The following is a 16,495-nucleotide window of genomic DNA, read 5'->3' as shown; positions in this document are numbered from 1 at the left end:
GGGGGCCTAGCGACGCACCAAACAAAAAGGCAACAGCGACATGACGAGAAATAAAGCACACAAGCGTGCCGAAGCCGTCTGGAAAACAGACTGACGTGTTCCCAGTTCCACACTGCTGCATGACTATCTCTACTTCCACATCCTCTAACCTCCTCTACACTGCTTTCCTGTTTAATCGAATGATGAAGAACAGGCAGACAGAGGAGGAGGGGTTGGAAGTACAGGACTCAAAGAGGTGTAGGAGATGTGGAGAGTGCATTTGGGGGGGTTGGGTAATAAGCAGCCCCTATGACGTAACCACCTTTATCACTCAACCACCTCCTCCCACCCTGCCACAGACACCCCCCAAGGTAATCAATAATGCAGGCCATCTGACGGGAGATCAGGTATCGCCCTTTCCCTTGCCTACAGGTCACACACGGGTGTGTGTGTGTGTGTGTGTGTGTGTGTGTGTGTGTTTACTGTATACACAACAAACACCTACACACACACATACTGCATCTGTTGATGCCCCAGTGAATCTAATCCTGTGCTGATGAAAATGCCTTCAGATCTCTGAGCAGGTGCCTTTTTGGGCTTTGGTGCGATCCCGGAGGCCAGGCGCTAAATTAGGTGAGCTTTCACCTTCTGACCCAGGTCCTGCAGGAGAGCAGAGGAGAGGGGACCAGAGCGGCAGGAGCAGGTGGGAGAGGAGAGGGGGATTTACGCTGCCCTGTCCTTCTACCCCTCGCTTCTTTTTTTTTTTTTTTCCTGGAACAAAAACCAATTGAGGCCAAGACAGTGAGGAGCGAGGAGGGGGGGCGGCCATAAACCAAGCACCGGACAAGCTCTGTTCATCATCAGCCATATTAAAACTGCCAGCAATAGTGCAGGAATAGTGGTGACGTTGGGGGTGGGGGTGTGGGTTAGATGGGGCTGGAGACAAGCCCAACACCATGATAGGGCACAGTACAGTACAGGACAAGAGACACTCTCACCACATCAACTCCTAAAGATGGATTTCCCCTGTTGCAGATAAACAGGGCAAGACTACGGAGTAGGCAAGGAACAAGGTGACACAAGGCGTCACACACACACACACACATGTCTATCAGTCACGCTTCCTAAAATCTCCCCCAAGCTTTCTGCCAGGCTCGTTTCGTTGCTCTGCGTTGCACTCACTATTATTATATACACCCCTATTTTTCAGACGTGTCTTTTTTGTCCTCCTTTTAGTTTTCTGCTTGTGGAGGTGAGTCATGCTCACGACACACCTGCCCACTCATTCTCACACTATCTGCTTGCTCTCATCCATCATCCCTCTATCTCTCTCTCTCTCTTTCTCCCTCCCTCTCTCACTCTCTCCTTCCATCTGCCATGTGGCATGCTGCAGAGTGAGAGGTCTAAAGTGGTGAGACTCTGCCATCATTTTCAGCACCAACATTGCACAATGAGCCTTCTGATCAACTGATCTGGAATCAGAGTGAACACAGAGCTGTGGGGCTTCTTTCACATTGATCTGAGGCTGTATACTAATGAGCAGAAACCCACTGAAACATCTCTGACCGTCACATGTAAGCTACATTATGAAAAGGAGTCATGATAGACCTTTTTTACATACATACCACTGTTGAATTTTGTTCAACCACTTATCCCTTCTGATGGGCTTGGGGGAGGGAGGGTGTGTGAACTTGGTCAAGAATGAAGAGCTTTCTGGGATAAAAATGTGATGTCTTTTGGAGGATGGATTAATTTAACATTCATGGTGTGTGGACAATGCACCCCCTGACTTGAGTCATTTTGCGTCAATCTGCGTCATCCCCTGCATCCCCTGCGTCACCCATAGCAACAGGTACAGCAGACCTGAACCATTGTTACCATGACAACTTCCACGTCGCACAGGGACGCTGAACGTTACAACAGTTCTCTGCATTCCAACCAAGCCGCACCACGTTTTGCCCTAAAGGCTCTCCGCTTTGGGTTAGCGCTTTTATGTTTACTGACAATTATAATGCAATTATGTGTCAAAGCACATTTTCAGCCTTAAAAAATCCTCTAAAGCTACCTGAACATGGTAGAGACACACACAATGATGGCATTAGGATTTGTAACTTAGACATTAAGCTACTTAGCATTCTAGACTACCTCCATAATTCTTTGATGGGGGAACTCCAAGCACAAGCAGCACACACTACAGCTCTGTTGCAGTGCCGACTATGCATTACTGCCAATGATAAGAATTAGGTAGCCACATCAGCTGATCACAATTTGAACACATAAAAACACTAGGCCTTAATGTAGTTAGTACCCTTAAAATTAACAAGTATTGGTCATTGAAAACAGAGAAGATGCGATGCTAACAGCTACATGCTAACAGAAATAACAGTGCAACGCAGAGACTGCAGTAAAATGCCATTCAAGTTGCACACCTGGCCTCTATCCTCTTGTTCTCAATGCACCATTAAGTGGAGAACCCTTCATTATGTTAATCTAACAGTGTACGTGTCAATTTGTCATCCACTGGCCATTAACAGTGTCCTGACCCCAATCCGCTGAGTGGGCCAATGACGGTCTGTGCAGCAAATCACATGATCCCGTCCGCTCTCCAGCCTAACTAACTGGCCTTGACTGCGCAAAGTTGTCAGGGAGGGGGAGGACAAGAGGGAAGTGAAAGTGGAAGAGTGAGCGAGTGAGAGTGAGACAGAGAGGGGAGTAAGAGTCTCAAAAACACCATAGGGAGGGCATTTACATGTTTTTTTGGCCCTCACTCGCTCACTCTATTTTACACACACACACACACACAACACACACACATGTGAAACACACACACACACACACAGGAGTGTTGTGAACTCAAATCTAGTCCTGCTGTGCAAAGCAAGGACGGGCATCCGAGCTCAGATACACACACCAACTAATGAGCTCCTCTCCTTTCATTCCCACCCAAAAGCACTTTTTTAAGGGGGGAGGGTAACTTTACATTGCAACTGTGGGGGGCAGGGGGGGGGCATTTTACCAGCTCTGCACTGGTTTAATTTGGAAAAAGCATGGTCGGGGAGCCGAGAACCGATCCTCCCTGCCGACCAAACCCGACAAATTGCTAGGACTTGGGTTCCAGAGCATGACGATAAGCCTGGAGCCTTCCTCAGATGGCGCAAGCTGACCTGAGAATAGCAGAGATACCAGGGCTTAATGCATCTGAGCACTGTAACCCCGCTCTATCCACATGGCCCAGTGGGGTGCCCTGGCCCACCTCCTCCTTTCTGAAAGGGAAAATGGAGATGCCCAGACACCTCTGCAGGAAGAGTGGCCATGAAAGCAACAGAAGAGAAGTGGTGTATTAAAAAAGCGTACAATGCTTGAGCAAGGAAGGACTCCCTTGGGGCTGAGGGTGTGTGTGTTGGGGGGGGCAGACGTAAGGTTTTTAGTCACAGAATGTCTTTTCTCTTTCTGCATAAATAAGAAAATCCCCTTCTTTCATGCATCAGTATCGCTCTTTCTCTCCGTCACTCTCTCTTTCTCTCTGGCTGTCTCTCTCTCTGTTCACACAATCTCACAGATCTCGGCTCCAACAGGAAAGCCAATTAACAGCTGAGATGATATATATATATGATGATATGTAAGCTCAGGATGCAGCCTGAGCTCCAGGGACACCGATACGCCCATATGGACACAGGGGGCCCCTCTAGGAGGAAGCCCAAGAGGGAGGGCAGGCGCTGGAGCTCCCCGACCCACATGCCCAACGTGCCGGCGACAGGGCTGCTTTGGCAACGGGCCGCAAGATCTGGGGCCCGAGGCCCTTCCAGATTCCCCGCACAGGTGGCGGAGTTCTTGCTGGACGGCGTTCAAACATGAAGCTATAACGAGCCGCTGCCCCACTGCTGTGTTAGGAGACACACACACACAAACACACACACACCACACACACACACACACAGTCATGGAGAAAACAGCTGATCTGCGCTTACACCAAGTAGTTTGAACACAACATCTCCAAAACAGAGGGGGTGACCATAGAGATCAGTGTGTCGGTACACCCCTGAAGGCTACAGCAAAACCTTTTAACCTCATTGTGTCAGAACCCCAAGAGGACGTTACTTTCCATGAGGCAACTCAATCAAACCCAATGCACTCAACACCACATTCTGCTCTTCAGCACTCTTTAAAAATCACCTCTCCAACCTTGTCCTCGGCAAATGGCCCAGATATATGTACAACCGAAATGATATCAGTCTGCTTTTAGTACACTGGAGATGGGGGTAGGGTTGTAACTTATTAAATTACATAGGCAGAGGGGGGAAAACCAACAGCAATTTCTGTAAGGCTCCCAAATTAAAAAAATCTGGCACCCCAGGAGAGGTTAAGTTTGAAAAATAAAAAAGTCAGCAAATCATGACACTTTCTCACCTAGTCAAGCTGACCAATAGGAGCTTTCCGAAGGTGATCTAAAATAAAAGTCTCTGGATAATACTTAAAATGGCTGGGTCACTGCGGACATTGATGATTGGGGTTCTCAGTCAGTACACATGGCAGTGGTCCACTGGGCTTGTGAAAGGGAAAGAGCAACAGGAAGACAGAGGAACAATAGCTTAAACGAGAGGAGCGGCGGGGGACAAGCCAGGGCCCAAAGCGTGGAGCGTTAGCTCATCTGTTATGACAAGGCTTCATCCTGGCTGAGTTTCCTCAAACAAGAGGGGACTGAAACTTTTCCCAGCAGTCTCAGTTGTGAGCCCTTTCCGAGAGAGAAAGAGAACGAGAAAGAAATACAGAGAGAGCGTTATAGAAAAATGCATCTTGTTGCCGGCTCACAAACCGAGGGAAGGTTCAGGATATGTGGAGAAAGAGGTCATTGATGATGTTTCCCTTACAGCTCTTATCTCCTCTGTTGACATTCCTAGAGAGTGCATGAAAACGTTCACTGTTTAATGCTCCATAAAAACGAGCTTTATGGTCGTTGTAAAGGAAACAGAATCGTCATGAAAGGGAGCTGCAAGTGGGGTAACTTTCCTCCCTGTGACGTATACGAGATGATCAAACTAGCCTGCAGAAAGGCCGAGAAGAATAAAAACAACATGAGATTGTTAACCGGTGAGGCCATGGCTGTTTTAAAGCAAACGTCAAAAGTCACAGAGAGAGAGAGGAAGGAAAAAAATAGCTGGGGAAAAACAACTGGGAGGTGAGAGGAGAGAGGAGAAGAGGAGAAGAGGAGAAGAGGAGTGGGGCCTGTCCTAGCTGCCCGCTCGCAGAGGCCTGGCTATTTATACAGCGGCAGGTGGCAGATGGTGCTGTGCCCGCTGACAGATTCCCAGTGACAGGAAGGCATAGGGGGGAGAGAGAGAGATAATACTCTGCACCACAACCTTCCTATGTCCCTCTCTCTCTGGGCCCAAAACTCACAAACATGGATGTTTGCAGTCCACACAGCTAGGCTAAACAAACCAGGGGGTCTACTAAATGTGAAGAACATTTCAAAGAGGGAAAATCCATAACATTGAGACTAAGATTCTCGGGCAAAGTTTCTAGAATGTTCAGCGGTAAGGAAGCTTCTAGGCCCAACTAAGCTTTTTGTTTTGCCAGTCTGATTGAAAGGAGAAGATGTTTTTGCTCTAAATTACTTTTTCTGTTACTCGTGGAAATTCTTGGTATGAAAAATGCAAATACAGGCCTTGTCATCAAATGATTTGTTTGAAACAAGCAATGACAAGCCAAAGCCCTGCGGCCTCATAACTGTCACATTAGTGTTTGCGCCGAAGGTCAACCCATCCCACAAAAAACAACATGCACGACGGTTTGCACCTTACAGGGTAGGGAGGGGTGTGGTGGGGTGGGGTATCCGTCACAGAGAGGATGCCTGGGAATTCTTCCTGAGGACATGTTCCAAATCTCAGCTGTTTACGGCCTTGCCGACGCACAAACGGCGACGCACATGCTCCAGTGGGACTGCTCCAACCAGGAACTGGCATGCCGACAGGTGCCTGAGACACCCAACACTTTTATGGACCTCAACACTTGTTGTGAGTGTGTCTGTAGAATGTGCTTGATTGCCTGTTTTTCCCCTTCTGTGTGTGTGTGTGTATGTGTGTGTGTGAGAGAGCGAGAGTGTGTGTGTGTTTATGTCTGTGTACCCTTCCACGTGGCCGGAGACCTTTCCAGTGCAGTGGTTCAGGAGCCTGAGCTGTGTCTTGCTCTAAATATAACATTTTCCAGGAGCATGGGAGAAGTACAGTATGTCAGTCTATTTTGATAAAGGCCATTCACCTCGCACATGCCCACTCTGAGTGCAGGTTTGTAGTCACCTCAGGTTTCTGATCAGAAAACAATCCCACCACAGGCTTTTCCCTACTGCAAACTGTGCATCGGAAATGTCCCGCTATAGGTCTTGGTGTTGGCTTACCTCCACACACATGGAAATGTACCCTTCTTGCACAGCACGAGAAAAACACTGCTACCATGCGGAATTTCTCATAGCAAAGTTAATACTAGAATGGCCACTATAATGGACTACATGACTTCAGTAGCGGAGCCGTGTCTGATCTAGGGTCTGTATGACTTTGTGGAAGCGCACACTGAATCAGCTGGACGCCGGAGGAGGCCATTTGACAGCGGTCAGCTTTTTTTGTGCAGGTCACCCCTCTTTGTTCTGCCCGACACAGAACCCTACCCCCTTTTACCTCCCCTCCTAGTCAAACACCCCACAGAGACTTTCTATGACTTTCTATGCGCTGTAGCTGCATGAGTACACCACACAGCTCTTTTCAACATGACAGTCCACAACAGGGGGCCCCCTGCCTAACATAGGCATGACCTGTTTGACCCGCCGAGTTCCTCATCTGCTCTGCGATTGGGCCTTCTTTGATAAGAGACCCTCAGTAAAAAAGGGTGAGCCATGACTTCCACCCCCCATAGCCAGCACTGAGCTAACAGTGCTGTCCCTACTAGCTGCTGCAGAGGAACTACAAGGCTTGGAGGAGTAGAGCTGCGGGGCTGAATGACAACACGGCATAAGATGGGTTCAAGCGCACTAACGAGCATGCTAAATGTCGGATGACTAATTGCTTTGTTCTCCAGTGAACGGAAGTGATGTGATGGCTGTGTGTATGTTTGCGTGTGTGCGTGTGTGTGTGTGTGTCTTGAGTAGCTGTAAGCAACAGGCTCAGCATGAACAGCATGTGACTACTCCTTTTCATGAGGCAGACATTTCAACTCACAGAAATTTTCCACATCTCGCCCTCCCACATCTTTCTCCCAAAACACAGACAGGTCCAAAACAGCCACATCAAAATTCAGAGAACAACACATGACCCTTGAGTGTCTGGGAATGAGCAGGGAGGAGGCAAAATGAGAATGATTCTACTTTATCTGGCCATCCCCGCCCGCTGAATAATGGAGAATGAATGCCAGTGCAGCTCACAGAGGGCCGTGCCTGGACTACAAAGGCCTGTGCACTGTTACTGCTCGCCGATACAGCGTCTTACTCATCCACCGGCCATAGCATAGAGGAGGAGGGAGGGACAGACAGAGAGAGAGAGAAAAAGTGAGGGAGGGAAGGATCCAGAGGCTTCAGATGCATGGATGGATTGATGGATTGGTGGATGGACAGATGAGGGAGAGAGAGAGAGAGAGACTTGCGTGCCGCGTTCTTAGGTAACAAGCACATCCTGATGACTGCGGTCCTGAAGTCTAATGAACACAACTTGGTAGCAGGAGAAAATAAATACCCAGCTGATTCATTATGTGTGTTTAAGCTGCTTACTCAAGATGGGATGATTCAGAAAACAGGGGGCTTAAGAAGGAACCAGTGGGCATGAGAGATAGAACACAGCAATTTGGGTGCTGGAAGCGAGGCTTTAAAAGTGTGACCATACAGCATTCAAAGTTCACCAAGCCACAAATCACAAGAGAATTAGAGAATGCACAACTGGATTAATAGATCATAGTCTGCCATTCATTCTGCAAATTTGGTAAAACAGGAAACCATAAGGCAAGATTTGCCATTCTAAGTGGCAAAGATTCCATTCTTCCATTCGTCTTCTCTGAAATGTCCAGGCCTTTGCCACCTCCTCTGAGGCAGTCTTGTATTCTGGCCGTGTGGACGCTAGGTGCACTGAGATTGAGTTGCTGTTCTGCTTTCTCCATGGAGAGGGGCTGGATGCGGTCCTGGATCCCTGCTCTTATTAATACAGGTAATAGATTTTGCTTTGGCCTGGTGCGCAGCCAAGGCAATTTCCGCTGGCTCCTTTGAAGTCATTTCTGATGTGTCTGTGTCTGCAGGGAAAGGAGCTAAGCTGGGGCCAAAAGCTGAGCCAATGCTAACCACATACTGGATGCACTTTTTGTGGTGCCATTCGCACCCCCTCACACCCACAACCCAGCCCACCCCCTCGCCTAATCCATCTCATTTAGCCTCCACTAGCGCGTGCCTTAAACCTCACTGTCCCTGCAGTGAAAGGCAAGAAGAGACAGAGAGGGAGGGAGGGGTAGTGAGATAGTGAGAGTGAGAGAAAGAGAGAGAAAAAAAATCCCATAATTCCTGGGCATGAGGCAGTGATGCTGCCTCACGCTCTTGGGCACGTGATGGCGCCTGTGCTCAGCACTCCGGTGCAGCATCCCCCCTCCCCCACCTCATCTTCTCCACAGGCCTGAGAACAGCCACTGCACCCACAATCAAGATTATGCACTGATGGCAAATAACGAGCACAGAGGCGTGTGTATTTACCAGCAGCGCACAGAGAAAGAGCAGGAGAGAGAGAGAGAGAGAGAGAGGACTACGACAAATGGATTTATTTTACCATGCATCAGAATGAAACCAAGGTGAATTACACAACCTTAAGATGCAGATTATCTTGCAGTTTCATTTCAGTGTGTAGGATGAGGACGTGCTGTGACGGTGTGACTATATAACCCTAATGATCATGCATTGCTTTCATATGACACTGATTAACACTAGGCTCAAAATAGCTGCTGCCATTTTACTTGTCCCTCATTCATAACTACAAATCTAAGACCTTGTTAGCTGGCCACAGCCTGCACAACATATGAGGTGAGAAAAAGAGAGAGCGACAAACACACAGGGAGAGAGCGAGAGAGGGAGAAAGGGAGAGAGCGAGAGAGAAAGGGTGCGGACTGAGAGAAGGGCTGTAACTGTTCACTCATGCACAGATTTAGGCATCTTAATATGCTACTCAAATAATATTTGGATGAGGCTCTCAGTTATTTTGGGCTTGGCTTGGACGTAGCACACAGAAAACTTTGTCACCCATTCTTCTAATGAATGTTTATCTCCTCAAGGATTTCAGTATTTCAGCAATCAAATTATCGCACATTTTTGATCCGCACGTGACTAGGAGAGCCCAGTTCAAAACAAAATAAGAAAAATATCAACAAAACCGTTTACATCCTTTTTTAGCATTCATTACTAGTTATGTGTACCTACTTAATAACGACAGCCCTGCTACGTATTTAACTATAAAACCAAACAATGGCTGTGTTAAAAGTGTTCAAATATGTAATGCACATAGCACTGTGTTGGCTTTAGGGACGACTGGATTTAGGGCGGCTGACCCTAGTCGACCTGGCCTTGACTGAGTTATGACTGGGAGGAACAGGGGTCAGACAGATGGGTCTACACATGCAAGTGTGAAACCACACCGTGAAAGGAGAAAGGCAAAGGGAAATTTGCCTTCACCCGTGCGGGGCAAACGTAGCTCAAATAGCATTGAGTGTTCAATTTAAGGCTGGAGTACAATGGCCATAGCCATTAGCAGAAATGAAGGTACACAGCTGCTAGGTATGGACTTGAAGCGCTTCAAAGGCAATGTAGGGCAGCTCTATATGCAGAGCACACATGCATGCCCCAACTGCTCACTTGCTTACGTAACAGCTGTGTTGTGGATGGAGACAAACAGAATATCTGCATTTCTGACAGAAGTGTTTGTGCTTATAAATGTGCAATGGTGCTTATTCACTGGCAATTACAGGGGCTGTAGGCAAGGGCTGCAGTACCATCAACACATGAGATGCCCCTATTGATTCTGGAAAGTAGCCACTGGAACATGCCTGAAGTACCTGAGCTCAGCTAGCGCTCCAAAAAGGGTCGAGAGACAGCGGAGGTCAAAAGGTCAGTGGCACCGATACAGGTGACGGGTTGTAACAATGATTTATAACACCCCTGCCTAACATTTGTGAAATAAATCGATTAGTGCCCTTATATATCAAATATTCACAGGCTTTATTGGCATTCTGACAGATAGATGTGCCTCTAACTTTAGACACACATTTTTCTGTCAATCCAATCTCAGTTTGTTCCATGCCTATTTGCACAGTGCATCAGACAGTGGAGCATGTCTGGGTCAGGCACCAACTGTGCGCTGTCTGCCAATAGGTACTAGTAACCTGAATACGCCCCCCTCTCTGGGCTCAGGTATGGCTTGCTCTAATGTGGCAACGGTGGTGGCGGTGCAGGAACGCGACACCTTGAGTGTAGGCGGCTCTGCACTGGCACCTGTGAAGCTCGTGGGGGATTAGCGCCTGGAGTCTGAAGGCGACCTCAGGCGAGCCCCGGGATTACGCCGCCCTAATCAGGTCAATCGGCCCGCACGTCTGCACTGACAGCTCAATGGAGGTATGACCTTCTCTCTGAGTGTTCGTGTGTGTGTGTGTGTGTTCACATTCCTCCACATCACTACATTACCTTCTCTGTCCATCTTCTCATTTCTCATCAACTCTCTCGAGATAACCCTCCATCTGTCCATATTCCTTCCCATCACCACATTCTTTCCATCTCTCCCACCACATTCCTTAAATCTCTCCCATTGTCAATGTCTCTCAATGTCTCGCTCGTTCTCTCTCTCTCTTTTTATACAACCACATCCCACTTTTTTTGCAGGCCACTGATCTCCTGCTGTCACCACCTCATGCTCCATTTATCCCAGTTCTGACAGCTGCCTGTCCATCAGTGGCAGAGCCATTCTTTTCTACCCCCTCTCTCCACATTCCCAGCAGACGAGCTGTCAGGTCATCTTGTACCTCCATTTGCCACGGGAGATAGAAAAGTCTCCACTCAATAGAAAATGGTGGCTTTGGCCAGAGTAGGTCATTGTGACCCTCTAAAAAGGTGAGTGCCCAGACATCCCTAATCTAATTGAGTCCCCCACGTCCCCCCCCCCCCCCCCGTGGAAAGGAGAGGCATGTGACCTCCACTGGACCACCAGGAAATCATGATTGTGCTGAGGAAAATGGGGGCACTCGCTTGTAGTATTCTAAATAGGCCAAGACAGACTAGCAGTGGGGCTGGTTTGCAGCGGTGGGCTGGGCGCAGGAAGGGGTTACATAAGGCGGCGGGAGAGATGGGAAGCCGGGGTTTGGATGAGCAGACACTGGAGGCTCGGGTCCCGGGAGAGTCCCTCCACGGCCCGCAGCACAGAGCAGCCCCTCACGGCCGTCTCACTCCACGCTAATTACATTTATACAGCTGGGCCCAGGAGCCTTTAACAGACACAGCACTGGCATACCCAGACGGAGGGTGACAGAGACTGATAGAGAGAGAAAGAGAGAAAGAGAGGGGTCTGGCTTGAGGGTTAGTGGGGAGGGGCTTTTAGAGAGTAGGCTGGTGGAGTCTGAAATCAGACCCTCAGACTTAATCAAATAATCACTTCACCACAACTATGCCTACCATCCCCCATTCAGGCTCACACACTCTCATAGACTCATACTGTTTTGGTGGAGAAGAGGAAGAGCTAGAGAGAGAGAGAGAGAGACATTTCCTGCAATGGTGGTTAAGAAAGAAAGTGACAACATGGAGCAGCCCCGTCAAAACAGCTGCCATGATCCAGCCACTGACCAGCAGGCTGCATTTCCCAACGCCTATCCTCTGACTATTACACAGCTTAGATATCCACTAGCATGACAGTAATAGACTAAAAGACATGACAGCGATTCAGACAAGATCCATGACTGCATACATACACACTTACACAAACTATAACAAGGAAAGATAAAGCAAAGCCACTAAAATCAGTCTTTAGAAAAAAAATGTATTCCACTTCAGACAATATCATTTCAGATGGTTAAGTGACAGTCATGTGATTAAGTGTGGCACAACCAATTAAAGCCAGCTAGGTTGAACCTACGGGACAAAAGAAGTAACACTGTTAGGCTCAGTCATCCTCCATTCAGAGAATTTGTTTCCAGAGGCATGAACCAACAGTCTGCAAGGACACATGACCTCTAACGAGAGCATGCAGCGTGATCATATGACCTCAACCTCTTCCTCATCCCACGCCAGATCTCTACCCTCACAACTATTTCTGTTCTGAGGACACACACACACACACACACACACACACACACACACACACACACACACACACACACACACACACACACACACACACACACACACACACACACACACACACACACACACACACACACACACACACACACACACACACACACACACACACACACGCTCAGTGTACCATCCGCAATAGTGTCCTGATGAGGAAGGCATGGGCCCTGTGCCAGCGTCTGCCATAGGAGAAGAGGAAGAGCAGACTGCAGCTCCTCTCAGCCCCTTCCTACTCTGCTTCATATAACGTCTGCATTCCCCTGTCTCAGCCACCTCTGCTGTAGATCTGCCTGCAGAGTCCGTAAAACCTGGCTCGCAGTCATGCGGTGAACACTCTCAATGCAGGTTACATTTTACAGAGAAACACATGTGTGTTATGGTTACCATGTCAACATTTTGTAAGCACCAATCAGCTGGAACTGAGAGAACATCGACACTGAACAATGACGTTTTCTTTGGCACTGACAAAACTGAAGGGGACCCCAGCTAAAGGAACACAAGAAAAGGCTACAGTAGATCTGAGATCACGGAGACAGATTTAACCCTGTAACGAAAGGGAGTGCTTGAGCATGATCAACTTGTGGGCCAATTCAATTAACATGCACTCTCGGGATCTGTGTGATGACCTACACAGAACTTTCTACTGACCTACTCTACTGCCAACCAAACAAAATCACTGTTTATGCTGCTTGCAAATTAAGAAATATAACTTTTCCGTTATATAGTCCCTTATTTCTGTTTACAGTGTATAAGATATAGATGCAAAAAGATACAGCTCTTTGAAAATATCTCTGTAAACCAAAACAGACTGCAGAAACCCCTCTGTATGAGACACATGGCCAAGATAGTATGAGCTCTCCAGTACAGACTCAGCCTGATGATTCATACTGGGTGGGCATGATGAATCACTAACTTCAAACCACCCTGCCCAATCAAACTACATGGCTTTATCCACCTAGGTCACTCAGCAAGCACTCCCATCTTCAGCCAGTAGGGTACACACAAATATAAATGCTCTATCTGTGATTAACACATAACTAGATACTGATTCTGATGTCTATTAAATGGTGAAATCGATCACAGGAAATGATATCAGCACAAGCTATTCCACCCCCTCAAATTCTTATCTATTATAGTATATAAATATAACAAGCCCTCATAATCACATACTAAGCAGCCCACATAAATAGCAGCTCCATCACATGCTTGATTGGCCTATCTCAAGGCATTATTTCTCTGCAGTGTTGACAGGGCAGATGGTGTCCTACACATCAACCATGACATACCCCTAACACTAGCTCCGTCTGAGTCCTTATAGTTTCCCCTCGTTTCTCAGTGATCTTAGCAGTCACAGATACACACACAAAGACACACAACCATGGGTGGGAGGCTGCCAGCCAGGGGAGGAGAAAGTGGCTTTGAAATGGACCAGCTCAGCATTCCTGACACACAGAGGTCCTCAGGCACCGAATCCCTTTCCTCCACCTCCTCCCTCTTCACAAAGACAGGAGGGTCTTCAGAGGATCTTTTTCACACTCTTTTGGCGTCAAACTGCAGATTTTCTACCTTTTCTCCCCTGTCTATGGGCCACGCAATGCTAGGTTCTTAGTTTTGAGCTCAAACTACAGACCTGCAGAAAAGGATAAACAAAGTCCACATTAACATTTGTATTTGGATAACTGACGAGACACTTACTGGTGGTTTTGCCTTGCATCTGAATGATGCATGTTGAATCTTTGCTGATCTCCCTCGAATTGAAGGGCCGCACTCTCACCGCAACTTTCACCGAGGCCCCAGACATGGTTGCGACTGTGGGGGTTTCGCACTGGAGTTATTCCAATTATTTTCTTCCTGCGGAAAAAAATGGAAAACTTCAATTTTTCTCACAATCAACAAAATAATGAACAAGCTAACTAGGACAGAGGCTTTTACACATTTAAACAAACGAGCTCCAGTCTGACAGTAATGCCCTAATAGTTAAATGTCACCACGGGCCTGCAGCAAATACTCTCTCAATTTAACCAATCTTGCTGAACTGCAATCCTTGACTAAGGCCTTTAAGCACTGAACAACGGCATAATAACCACTGCGGTTTCTAAATCGTGTTTAAATCAGCGTTTGCTTTAGTTGAAAGTTACAGTAGCAGTAGACCTGTGGGTAAAAGTCATTACAAAAGCCAGTTAAACAATGCTTCAGTGATGGCACATAATAGCGTGCAGGTATGTGTCAGGAAAGTGTCTCGTCAGGGACAACAACAGCAAAGGAATGTCAGTTAGGGCCAATGATGATGCAGTACAGCTAGTTAGTGGGGTAGCATACAAATCATATTGTCTGAAACATTAGAAGGGTTGAGGCTCTCTAAAGTGCACTCGTTCTTTCCCACCCCCGAATTGTTCTCTACGTCTGGCTCGCTACCCGACTCGTTGTAAACATGGCTGCCGCTAACCTGCAGCAGGGATGGGCCATATCTGAACATTAAGTAAACCGCTGACCGGCCTATACAGGCTAATAACTTGTATATTTCTTCGAAAAGAAAGTCATTAATGTATATAAACACGAATATTTGCATGCAAGACACACATTCGTCAGTCTACATCCACAAGCGACGGCTGTCTTTCGGAATATAATTCTCGAGCTTGCTTCGCTAAACGCACCGAGTGCTATAGGCCCTGAATCTCTTTTAACCAATGTTAGCAAAACTCTCGTGATAACCTTCCTAAAAAGAGATGTTATGATCCTGTGCCCTTGTAGCCGTTCCCTTCCTAAAGCATACGCCCATGAAATTCAATCTGACTACTTTGGGCAGTAGAAGAGAAACGGCTATAACAGACACAATAACACCCCATTTCGCCATTGCCACAACTAAGGCGTCTTTTGATACAAACTAATTTACCAGTATGGAATTACTATCGAAAATGTAGGCCTATGTTTAACCGTTGCCTATAACATACGTAACCTACAGATGTTGAGAGGAAATCGGTAGGATACTATGTCTCCCGTTGTGGCCAAAATAGAAGCTTATGGCTACAATGTTGCAACTTCATCTGCCGGTGATTTAAAAAAAAAAAAATACTGATACTTAAAAAGTCATATACGCCTCTATATCCAGACAACTGCATTATTGGTAACACTTAAACATAGGAATGTAATTGAGATTATGATTTCGTCTTTGTAGCAGGATTTTCTATCATATTTTATTCACAAAGATATTTTCAACGCCCTTAATGGCATATAACAACTTGTCAAAGCACCTCTACATTCTAAAACGTCAACAAAGGTTACATTGGATGTTACATAGGAAATAGCACGAGAAAAACAAAACAATTTGGCTAACCTAGCTTACATCCCGCGGAGACAAATATGGTTCCTAAGCATTTGACCCAAAACACCTCCCTGCCATCTTGCAAACAATGCTGCAATACAAAAAATATTGCTATATGACCTTAATAGTGCATCTATGACAAAACGGGTTTCTGTATAAATTCACCAGAAGGGTAAGTAGGCCTACAGATTACTCACCTATGAAGATCCACGCGAAAAGACTAGAACACCATAGAAAACCAGCAGGAGTTGGAGGCTAAATGACGTCTAGATCAATAATCAGAGCATATGGACAGAAAAAGATTTTACAGTTCCGTATTTGTCACATACACCCATTATAGCAATGCTTCATTCTCCACCACACGGGCTTCCACTGCATTCGGCGCTATCGACCGAAGGTTATTTTTCTTAGCGAGATGAAACTAGCGGGTGCTGGTGGATCGGTTCACTAGCTAGCTTTAGAGATGGTTGAATGCCTTGATTTACTGAAAAGATTACGTCAACTCTCACTCCACCGTCTTGACTGTCAGTTGGAGTACCCAACTATATTGGGCTTGTCCGTGAGCGTTGAAGTCGTTGCCCAATGACTATCTTCACAGTACATGAGGGGTTGGTACTGCCGTCGTGACGCAATACTGCAGGATTTCTTACGGCCCACGCACCATTATTACTGGGTCGTCCGCCTGTAGTGTGAAAACACGCCACCTGGCAGATACTTGTTGAAAGTGTAACCAGTTAGTTTTTGGTGCTGTTAAACACTTGATGTTAATATTTTAACCAAGAATCTTTTGAGATTTTTTTTTTCCGATATTGAACCAGAAATTTCAAATATAAAATGTATTCTTT

The 16,495-nt window shown here is 46.8% G+C and overlaps 1 protein-coding gene across 7 annotated transcripts in view; it reads right to left on the bottom strand.

Annotated features, from left to right (window-relative positions):
• Nucleotides 1–16,136, bottom strand: part of kif1b (kinesin family member 1B) — a gene marked incomplete at its 3' end in the record, with an annotated part of 72,357 nt that extends 56,221 nt beyond the window's left edge. For all 7 annotated transcript variants that reach the window (XM_080854234.1, XM_080854237.1, XM_080854236.1 and 4 more), the window contains exons 1-2: nucleotides 15,848–16,136; nucleotides 14,024–14,179 (exon numbers count right to left, since the gene is read on the bottom strand). In XM_080854234.1, the coding sequence (XP_080710360.1) occupies nucleotides 14,024–14,129 (106 nt within the window). In that variant the 5' untranslated portion in view covers nucleotides 14,130–14,179; nucleotides 15,848–16,136. The remainder of the gene's footprint in view (nucleotides 1–14,023; nucleotides 14,180–15,847) is intronic.
• Nucleotides 16,137–16,495: the final 359 nt, after the last annotated feature.

The sequence above is a fragment of the Sprattus sprattus genome (genome assembly GCF_963457725.1).
Source record: "Sprattus sprattus genome assembly, chromosome: 16".
NCBI lineage: Eukaryota > Metazoa > Chordata > Actinopteri > Clupeiformes > Clupeidae > Sprattus > Sprattus sprattus.
Note: the sequence above shows the minus strand (reverse complement) of the source record. Positions and strands in the feature narration are given on the sequence as shown.